Genomic DNA, 11436 nt, shown 5'->3' with positions numbered 1-11436 from the left:
TGATTGATGGTAATACAGATTGCTGTATTATTATATTTAATAAGATACAAATTGTCAAGAAATATTAATATTTCGCGCCAATTTTACTTCAATGATCTCATCTTGGTTAGACAAATTGCGTAATTTTACTGTTAAACCTTTTTGAACTATTGCTTCTTTCATTAATATTAGTATAATAGTATAGTATAATACTATTTTTTATATACCGTCTATCAATTTGAAGCTTGACGTACTGTTATTTCAAAAATAATTATAAAAAATTATTCAATATATATTCTCACGATCAGTGACTACAGGTAGTCATAGGTAAATGCATATTCTATAGGCATTTAGTGGAAAGGGAAGGTGTCGTTGAGTCTTCCCGGACGCCCTTAGGTCGGGTCGGCAATCGCCAGGTGGCGACGGGATTGGTCTGTTCTCGCTGGCTCTCCACCGGTGTGCGATTCGGATATATATGAGATCCGAAAAGCGGGATTATAGGTGGTTGGGGTAGGGATTATCTGTCGTCAGCCCCACTGACAAGTCTGGCAGACGATTCTGAGACGAAACCCCTTTTCTTGTTCCTACAATTCAAATATTTTTTATATTTTTTATTTCGTAGTTCTTAATATAATTTACAAACATGCTTAACTCTCGTATAAATCTAAAAATATAGATATTGGTGCAAGATGTAAACTAATAACATAGAAAATAACAGGACATTTGAGTCGGTCACGAACATTCTATTTCATTTTGTGACCGGTACTCGTTGTACATAGTACATTGTACATTTCCATATATCACTATACATTAGGTATGTTTAAAAACAGTACAAAGTATCATAATTCCCTCTTTTTCACTCTCTCATTGTTTCTCTACCACACACGCACGCATACATATAAGAGAGAATTTCATTCCTATTTTAATGTGTATATCTCAAAATAAAATTTCAGACTACAATGTAATTCTTTCTTCATTCTCATTGATCACGTTTCGTTTCGAAAACATCTGTATCGTCACATCATCAGCTTATTCATAAATAATTGTGTTAGCTAATTAACCCTTTGATTGGTTTACATAATCACCTAATAAAATGTTGCTTTCAGTATAGTAAATAGCTAAATAAAAAAGAAATAAAGAATTTTCTTCAGAAAAAATATGGCTTCACTTAAAGGGTTCGATTTTGATCAAGATGAAATTAAAGAAGCGAGATGGAAGAAAATTTCACAGACGTTCTCCCTCGTTCTCTTCAGTTCCATTCGAAAAGAAAGCTCGTTTCGACCGGTAGTAAAACCGAGGGGATCAAAACCTGCGTAAGAAAAACCTGCGGTTGGACGGTGCAAGGCAGGTTTACAAAGGGCCCCTAATGATCTTCTCCAATAGAATAGGAGAAAAAAATGGATGGTGCTTGTCTAGGGTCAGAAATATTTTTAGAAGGAGGCAGGTACCACCGAAACGAAGTAGCTTCGACACCTATTGCACCTGTTACCTGTGGCAACGGTGGCACAGGTTGTTCCTGTGGCCAAGGAATTTGCATTATCCCCTCCATTTATCCTTTTGGACAATGGAGTCGTTTTTAGTGTCTCCCTAATCATGGCACCCTCCTTTTTTTTTCACATGGAAAATTTTTCGGTCCATCTTTTGTAAATAGTTGTTTCTTGTCGCTAGTATTAAGGCACGTTTTCAACATTCTATTTCTTTTTCTTCTATGATAGTACAGGGTGCTTTAGAAGAAGGGTTACTATATCGTGGAGCAAGTAGTATTTGGTAAATTAAATAAAATCATTTGTGAAACTATAAAATTATAAAATTCATGTTTGCCAGAATTGTTCCTACTTCAACAGGTACGTTAAAAATATATAACCCTTCTGATGAAGTACCCTGAATAATTTAGGACAAACATTCAACTTTACACATCATTATGTTAACCTTATAGATAAGATTGCAGTTACAGAGAACATTAACCCTTTAGCTTCTAACGTTACAATATGAAGAAATTTGTAAATTAAAATTTTGAATATTAATCTTAATTGCAGCTATCCAATGTATTATAAAAGTGTCAAAGAAGAATTATGTACAATATTTTAATAATTGATACAAAGGAAACATGACAAGGGGTTAATGTTATTTCAACTGTAATTTAACAAAAGCGTTCAATTGCTTTCACTTGCCATTACGTAAATAATTAACAGGTTCCAAACTACGTAGCTCATTAGAAATATAATTTTAAGTTAGCATCAAAATTTAAATTGTGAACGAATTTTAAATGAAATTAAACGAAAATTGAAATAAACGCATAATAACCATAGGTATGGAGCATGTTAAATAGATTTTTGTTCGATTTACAATTAACCTAAAGTGGTAAATGTAAAAGTACGAGATTTTCATTCATATACAAGATGTAAAATAAAATTCAGCATTGCACTATTAACTGAATTTCAATTAATTTTTTTTTTTTTTTTATATACAATTGTTCTCTTAATACACTAATGTAATAAATTTTTTGTCAAAGTTAACGCTTTCAACCTTTTCATGTTGTACTCTTCAAAATTCTTCTTTTCTTCTTCACCTTTTTCTTATTCAGTGTAAACTACAGCCACATATGTATAACTATTCATAAGACTTTGTTTTGTTTGCAAACAGGACTTAAATCGTATCACATGATAGCAAAAATATTGTCACGATTTAAAGATCACATTGAAATCACAATAAAAATAAATTGACTCTTCAAAAGTTTCAAATTTATTTTCAGTTGTATTAAACATTACTAAAGAGTAAAGTTCTCGTGATTTAATTTTTTTCTGGCAAATCAATAATTCAGTATATATATATATATATATATATATGTATATGTATATACAATTTTTTATTTATGATATATACAAAGGGCATTAATTCGATTTTTTCAACAATGATAAAGACAACATTATTATTAGATATAATTTTAGGTATAAAAGATATGAAATAATATATTTTTTTATACTAAATATTTATAGTATTGTCAATATTTGAGCCTAATTGTAAGTTTATCTTTTATTTGTTCGTTTTCAAGAAGATACTTGAACAAATAAAACAAAGTCCTGAATTCTTTATAAAAGACACAATACAGTTTATAAGTATTCTTTGCAAAAGCAAAACGGTTATTAACAATATTCAGTTGCATCTTTGACAAAAATATTGTGTACCAAAATCGATTAAGTATCTCGTTGGACAATTGCCGTGACAGTATTTTTACCGGTGTGCGACGCGACGGTTCTTATCATTTGGCCTGTTCCACCTTCAAGCAAATGTACAGTTCTGAGCATGGGTGACTTCTCTAAGGAAAACGACAACTTAGGGAAGGGGGCTAATATTAATAACTTCCAAGTTAGAACTTTAAGAGCTATCACTTTTTAAATCTTTAACAATTTTACATGTAGAGTTTATTTACAATGCGTGGTACTTTTCAAGTATTATAACAAGTGGGTAGGTCCTCCTTATCCCATATATCCATCTTCGCCTTAAAGAAGCCCCATACTGTACTTCTCTAAAGTAATTGAATAAAAAGCAAAGACACCACCTTCGAATATTCAACAAAGTTCTGTATCTGCTTCAGTTTCACAGCAAGCATCATTTGGCATGCTTCACTTTTTACCGGCGCATTATGTCCGCTATAGTGAATCCTTGTCTAGCAGGTGCGGGTCTAGGAGGGGGTGGAGGCTGTGGAGTAGGTGCTCTAGGAGGTCGAACCACTTCTTCTTCTCGTTCCCTATCTCTTTCCCTATCCCTGTTCTGTTCTATTTCTCGTTCTCGTTCTCGTTCTCGTTCTCGTTCTCGTTCTCGTTCTCGTTCTCGTTCTCGTTCTCTTTCTCTCTCACGTTCCTGGAGTTCCAGAAGCATTCTAGACGGTCCTGGTGATCCAATCCTTCGCCTGTACGAGGACAGGATTAATGGCGGAGGTGGAGGGAGCGGTGCTGGAGGATTTTGAGTGACCGAATGGCTACCAGTCCCTCCACTAGTCACTGTAGACGGCTTCACAGTCGGAAGTAGATCTCTTCTGATCTGCAGTTGAGGTCTCTGAGGAAGAGACGAGGAAGAAGCTGGAGCTGGAGGGGGTTGCGGTGGTCCTGATGATCCTTGAGGATAAGAGGCGTTCGCAGAGGCGTTTGGTAGAGAGGAATTCGTGGATACCGATGTGGAAGACGAGGATCCACCTTCTGGACAATCCTCTTCGGGACTGTCGTCGTCCCTGAGTGCTTCCTCGAGGGCCTCGGGTGGCACGTCGCCCACTGCATGGGTTAAAGCGTGCCTCCTGAGGTCGCAATTCCTGCGAAACACCTTGCCGCAAGAGGTACACTCGTACGGCTTGTGGTCCGTGTGGGTGAGGAGGTGGGTTTTCAGGTTGCTGCGCTGATTGAAACTACGAGCACACACTGGACACTTGTGTGGAGACTCTTCCATGTGCAGGATCTTGTGCACGGCTAGGGTGCGGCTCTGGCAGAACCCTTTACCGCATTCGCCGCACTTAAAGGGCTTCTCTTTGCTATGGATGTACCTGTGCAATCAGAACAAGATGTTAATGTTGGAATAAGAGTGTTAACCCCTTTTCCACCAAGGTAAGAAACAATGAAGAAATTGGTAGTTTTAAATACTCAACTTTAAATTACGTATATGTACTTATTTATGTTTATACATATAATACAATGTACATACTGAAAGTTTTATTTTTCCTTATAATTAAATACACTTCGATCGTTAATCAAACTACAATAACAATTATCTTATCTCATCCTCAGGATAAACATTGTATTATAAAAATTGTATCAACTATCAAATAGCACTACTATAGTTTTTTAATGACAAGAAGAATTCTTCTGTTAAATATTTTAAATGAAGCATTATTAGCTTCTGGATTAATTAATCTTTTTCACGTCTCAAAATTACCTATGGTCCCGCAGATGATCCTGTCTTCTGAAGGCTTTGCCACAGATATCGCAGGAATATGGTCTCTCATCCGTATGGGTCCTTTCGTGAATTAACAAATTATACGACTTTGTGAATTGTCGATTACAAAATTTACAAATAAACTGTTTCTTAGGTCTGGAAGCTCTTCCCGGCGCCCTGAGGAGTCTCCTATCCAAATGCTGATGCGCCAAAGGACCACCAGGAGGGTACAAGGCTGATCCACCAGGAAAAGGACCAGCAAAAACCGGGTACCCAGGTGGTGGTTCCAAAAGAGGGGGTGGAGGAAGGAGAAGAGCTCTAGCAGCCAATTCCTTCCTCTTATCAACCATCATAGCCATGATTTCATAACTGGACGATGATTTTCTGGCGACAGAAGTCTCTGCGCCTACTTCATGGTCCGGATTGGACGCGGTCGATGAGGAAGGTGGTGGTCCAGTTAGGTGAGGGTGCATCTCCCCTGGATAGGGCGCCAGATGTAACCGCGAAGGCACGACAGGCACGAACGCGGACGATTCACGATGATGAGGATGACCCAGGCCTGCAACCAGGCCATGTCGATGGTGGTGATAAGCAGCCAGGGCGCTAGACGGGTCGAAACCCCTGGCGGTCGACTGTGCCGCTGATCCTGAGGATGATGCGCCTGCCGAAGAGGGAGCTGACCTTGACGACGGCCCAAGGCCCAGCTCTCGACCTCTGCTTGTCTCTTCCGAGATCGTGGCCGAGGCCGTGGCCGACGATGCCACGATGTCTGTCGGCATACCGATGACACCTGCAATTTTCATCAATACCAATGATGATAATTCTGTATTGACAGAAGATGCTACCAGATAACAATAAACAATTCACTTGAATGAAACATCATTTGCTTGGTGAAAATTATTAGCTATAGCTGTACTATCTACAGACAAAGTACAATAAATTGATATTAAAATTATAGAAGCTGTCGTTTCATGAGTAATATAATAAAATTTAATAATGAGGGACATTAGGTTTGAAACAATTAATAATTTAATTTTATATAAATATTCACATAGATTTTAATAAAATACTTTAATCATTATTCATCTCTCAACGCTATTATAGAAATTATTAAAAAATTTAAAAAATGAAACGATATAATATGTAGACAGTAATATTTCGAGGTACCTAACAACTTCTAAAAAGACTTTCATATCGTTGCAAAATGGTAACGTATACTTTGATTACGAAATGCCTTGGAAACGCGATTCAAGGACTTCAGCCGCGTTTTAAACGCTTCTTTCCCTTAACCTTCTAACTCTGCTTTATTCAACATCGTAATCAAAACCTAATTAGCGGCTTTAGAAAATAATAGTTAAGTTTGTGGATAATGTCTTTTTTTCAATCATTTCTCTAGTAGTAAATCCAAGTCTGGTATCATCCACGTGACAAGGTTAAATGTAAACCATGTTAAACATATCCGCCATCTTGCTATTCATCCGTGACTCCCATTAAACATCAATGTGTATTATTTTCACCTAACAATTAATAGTATTATTCTTTGCTATTTTATTTTCTCTTCATTTTCCTGATATTTTAAACTGAAGGGGCAGCTCTACATCAAATATTTCAAATAATCAAATAATTTTTACTATAGATCCAATTTGAACTGAATGTTTTATTGACTTATTATGTTAATAAATCTATCATTAATAGTTAATAATAGAGTCTTCCCTAGATTACATAGAAAGGATTCGTTCAATAGTATTTTTTTTCTCAATAATTACAAAATGCAGTATGATATAGGAATAAAAGTCTAATCAGTCCCACAAGCTAAAGGCACGATAATCAACCAGCGAAGAAAGTTGCCTGATATATCTAATTTTTCAACCGATTCTTTGATAATACGTGGAACTCGCTCCCGTTTGGCAAGCCGCGTGCGTTCCACGAACGTGCACTGGTTATCTCGAGCCGAGCACACCTGCCAACATGGCTTCCGCGGACCCAGCGGTCACGGCTAGTCCCAGCGGCCATATTGGAATCGCGAATGCCCATAGGAATGCAACGAACGTGGAGCCCTTGTTCTCAAAGAAAGTGAAGAAACATTTTTAAAAAATGCTCACCAGGGGAACGTCGACCGAGAATAGTTCCCGATCTCCCGTTTATTCTCCTTCGGTGGTCCACCGTCACATCTCCGTCCGAGATGTATGATCCTGTCCAGCGACCACTGGCGGAAGCATTCGTCGCGACACCGATATCGGCTACATCGAGCCCTTAGGTTAAACCTTGAGACTCTGTTGGTCGTAGCTGGATCAGAAAAGTATCGGTAGTCACCCACGTAAGCACACATACACGGATTCGCACTGGCGACACACTGTTGTGAACCTCACGTATTTAGTTGGCTGATACACACGAATTTAGCCACGAAATTCCAACCGTATTCTTGAAACACTTGTGGTCGCGAAACGTGTTATGGAATCCTGGAGAGAAATCTTCGGGACAGACGCACGTCCCTTCTTTCTGGACCATGGACACGAAGCAGCGCGCGGTTAACTGCGTGTTGGACGCCGCCAGGTAAGCTACCTCGGCGCACACCCACGCAGCCGAAGCACACGCATGGTCCACACGCACGGGGATACACAGGTAACAAACCACGACTTGCCTGGGAGTCTTTCCGTTTGGCTGCCGCTAGTAGCGCTGCTGCTGGATGCTGTGCTCCGACTCCGACTCCGACTGCCTCGCTCCTGGCCAACGCGACGACGACGGTGCAACGGAGTCCGATGGAACTGGCCAATGGCAGTCTAACCGAGACACAGAAGAACCTGGAGCAGCCTCTAGCGATGGAACTGACCCCGTTGCATACCTTGCCTTCGACGGAACAAGTTTTTCTCAAGTTCCCTCAATCTTTCTGACGCGCGTATAGAATCGATGAACGATTTTATGGAAAATTTCTTAATCGAAGCTATAAATCGTGGGATCTAATTTACCTAAATGGAAAGAAAGAGACTGTGAATGCAAATTTATTCCAGTATACATACACCTCGAGGAACGTGTCTGCATAGTTTAGGCATAATTTGAATTTCATTTGCATCGAAATCGGAGCCGGTGGTGCAAACAGAAGTTAAAGCAATTTAGAATTCTTACTTTAACAAGAGATAGCAGGAACGAATGATACATATTTTGTATTGGATTACCATTTATGACTTGGGGGAATGATACTGTGTTAATACGTTGTTATGATAAAGTTAGATAAGTACCGGAAATGTACAAGATAGCGGCTGGAATAATCAGATCAAAGTTAAAATGATCAGTAATTCTACTTGTTATAGACTTTCACAAAATTCAATTATACAGAATTTGTATTGGCATTTTACTGTTACCTGAATGCTTACACAACTCTAACTCCTCTAATGGTACACGGCAATGTTCGAATCCATCGCTAACAGAGACGTAGAGCAAAAGGGACCAGGTACGATGGAGGGAGATCCACGGGTACTCTATCTACCAGTGCCTACGACGCGATGCCGCGCAGGTTGAACGCAGGAGGTTTAGGTAGGGACGTGGTATGAGGAACAGGTGCGTAATAGTAAGGCTTGGTGCCCCCTTGATCGATAAACACCGATCTCCTTTGAATTCGATGCGCTTTCGACCTTCTGACTCTACTATCCCAATCATCACTTCTCTCCATCATCATTGTGTTTGAAATTTTCTCAAAACTCTTTGTCATTTATATACTTACACACCTGAAGGGTTCACTTAGAAAATGTAGTAAACTTAAGTTCACCCACCACCCCTCTTTCATCCGTTAGGACCAAATTGGTTGAATCTTGTAAGAATCCGTAGCGGGGGGTAGTCTTAGGTATTTATCGGAAAGGGGGACGGTGTCACGTTGGAAAGGCGGAAGGTAAAAAAATCGTGATGCAGGTTGTAAGTCCACCTGTAGGAAAGTCGCGCGGCGCCGGCACTGAAGAAGGAGATCGGTTGTTGGTGGGCGGGAAGGGGAGAGGCCAGCGGCCAGAGGCACTCAGAGAGATCGAGCCTTGGTCTCCTTTGCTCTTTCATCCCTCTTTCCAGTCGGGTCTATCCCTCTCTTCCTCGGCAACGTATTTCGTATTTTTCTTTTTCTTCCTTTCTGCTGGCAGCAGCCGCCGACGCCCAGCCGGTTTTACACCAGCGAATCGATCCAATCGAGTGTCTCGGAAGAACGAAGCTGGTTCTAGTTCATGGGTCGTGGATTTCGCTCCACTTGCCTAGAACAACCGGGGTAATTGTTCGTCTGGTCTCGGGGATCTGCTTGCGTCGATCACCTCGTACGCTTCCTCGTGACGATCTCGAGGAACAGGAATAGCTTGTCCGCGCGAGGAAAGAGAAGCGCGAATCGTGAGACGCGTAGACGTTTCTTTCATTTTGCCTCACCTTTCGTTTCGTTTCGTTTCGTTTCATTTCGTTTCGTTACAGTGGCAACGTGGATTGCTGCAACAGTATACAAGTATTCCTTCTCAATCGAAACCGAGTTGTCTGTTGGGAGCGGATTGGTTTCTCGGTCTCCGAACTGCTGGAAATTCCTCGTTTAGAAACGGGAGTATGCTAAGTGTTTACTTAGATTTGATTTAGGGACCAAATTAGGGGAAAATGGTATCTGTTGATCGGTCATGTTCAATGTGCAGGGAGCAATGGACTATTCTATGCATTAGATTGTTGCAAATAGAAGCACTGATTTATATTATGTACATATATGTAACAACTTATACAACTAGTCACTTTGAACAAGAAAATCATCCCCAAGTCCGCCAACTCGGTAAACTCGTTATCTCCTGTCAGTAAATAATTCATTAATCGAAAAAATAGTACAATTAATCATTGATAAAATATTGCTAATGATTCTAAAAATTGAACTGATTAAGAATTCCACTGATGAACACGTGTTCTGTTTTACGATTACAGACTGTCGTGTTACTTCGTACATCTTTCTCGCGAAACTTGTTTATCTAATCGCAATACGAACAAGAATATACTGCAGGCTATCCTACAAATAACTGTCGTTAGAATTTTTTAACAATATACCTACAACTGTAACCTTATCTCACGATACGTTTTACAGTTACCTGTAGTTACCTCTCTTTCTTAAACTATATCTCCTTGTAGATACGCAGAAGAACTTGTAATTAAGCTTCGCAATTAAAAAAACTCGTTCTATGTAATTTAAATATCCACTCACAAATGACTTCAGCATTATTCATAGTAGCAACAATTTCACACTTTTTGTATTCCAGCTATCACCAACTTTTCCATTTCACTTTACTTTCTATTCGCCATAAAAAATATGATTCTTGAAAGCATCTTACTAGTAGACATTTGTAGTCAATTGCTGTTGTATCGATCGATAGATCACCCATCGAGACGACCTCCCGGCATGAATATTAAGACAAATTTCTCGAATATTGTAGACTGGTAGGAATGCTTCGATGAACTCACAGCGTGATCGAATCATTTTCTCCATCGCATCGCTTCAACGAAACAACCCCCCCTATTGATGCTCCATCGATGTTCATCAACAATTTTAATGTCCCGTGAATTTCTGTTCCGCGCCACGAGAAAGCGGCCGAGGATAAAAACAGACCGACTTAGGCCTGTGCAAACATCCATCCATCTAATTTCGCCCCTAAAGGGGTCAGCGCTTTTTGGGGACTAATCTGTCCCCATGTTGCCCAACGAACGCTATCATCCGCGCACCTCGGGGATAGGCTGGCAGCACCGCCAGCCCCAAACCCCGCGCATTTTTTGAATTATCTTTTTCTTTGTCTTACATTCTCCATACTTTTACTTCCATACGTTCCATACTTTTAACGTCCTAGTCGGTGTATGTGTGTGTGTGTCTGTATACGTGTGTGTATGTGCTTGTGTGACCCCTTTTAGTCGCCTCTTACGACAGGCAGGGGACACCGTGGCCGTATTCTAAGCCCCCCGAGCCACAGGGGGATGTGCAAACATCCAAAGATATTCTTGAGCTCCGTGATCGTAGAAACGGAGCGTGATTCACTCGGACGTGAACTAAATTTCCGGTGAACGTGCTGAATGAAATTCGCTAAATGTCTTCAACTTTCACTCACTTAATTCTGATTTCAATTTCTCTAATCTGACATATTGATATAATTTATTGTAATTATTATTTTAATCTAAATTTTAATTTTAATTTTTCACATCCTTCCAATTAAACTTTAAAACAATTTCATAATAAATTGTATTTATTATGCAATCATCATAATGGATTAATTGATGGTGAGCACTTTTCAAAAAGGTCCACAGATTGATTTTTCCGTGTTTCGTGCATAAATGGACGTCTACCTACGGATGCATTTGTATTCACGAGCCGGCGACACGCAGTCGGGTGCAGCTTCGTGTAAACGGTGCAGGTACCTGCCAATGCGGACGAATCAGCTGCAGAGGTACGTTTTTATGCACCATCTCCGAGAGATAATGTAGTCGTTCTTTTCACTGGTCTCCTATACTACTCGATGCGCCGCCAAAGAGCCTTCTCCAACGCTTTTGACAAGC

The 11436-nt window shown here is 39.7% G+C and overlaps 1 protein-coding gene across 3 annotated transcripts; it reads right to left on the bottom strand.

Annotated features, from left to right (window-relative positions):
• Positions 1-575: 575 nt before the first annotated feature.
• LOC114878671 (protein bowel-like) lies at positions 576-10817 on the bottom strand. Of its 3 annotated transcripts, none has more exons than XM_029192749.2 (4): positions 8262-10817; positions 7005-7868; positions 4903-5692; positions 576-4513 (listed from the first exon to the last, which is right to left on the bottom strand). In XM_029192749.2, the coding sequence occupies exons 3-4, from the start codon at positions 5679-5681 to the stop codon at positions 3610-3612; spliced, it is 1683 nt and encodes a 560-aa protein (XP_029048582.1). In that variant the 5' UTR covers positions 5682-5692; positions 7005-7868; positions 8262-10817; the 3' UTR covers positions 576-3609. The 3 variants fall into 3 exon arrangements, with proteins under 3 accessions (XP_029048582.1, XP_046144566.1, XP_029048580.1); XM_046288610.1 differs by having other exon boundaries at positions 7005-9907; positions 9987-10817; XM_029192747.2 differs by having other exon boundaries at positions 7005-10817.
• Between the last annotated feature and the right edge of the window lie 619 nt (positions 10818-11436).

The sequence above is a fragment of the Osmia bicornis genome, chromosome 14 (assembly GCF_907164935.1).
Source record: "Osmia bicornis bicornis chromosome 14, iOsmBic2.1, whole genome shotgun sequence".
Classification (NCBI taxonomy): Eukaryota; Metazoa; Arthropoda; class Insecta; order Hymenoptera; family Megachilidae; genus Osmia; species Osmia bicornis.
This window is presented reverse-complemented; position numbering and strand designations above follow the sequence as displayed.

Coding starts and splice junctions, on each gene's coding strand:
- LOC114878671 (XM_029192747.2), bottom strand. CDS start 5,681: ATGCCGACAGACATCGTGGCATCGTCGGCCACGGCCTCGGCCACGATC. Junction 4,514..4,902: donor GATCATCTGCGGGACCATAG/GTAATTTTGAGA, acceptor CTGATTGCACAG/GTACATCCATAGCAAAGAGA.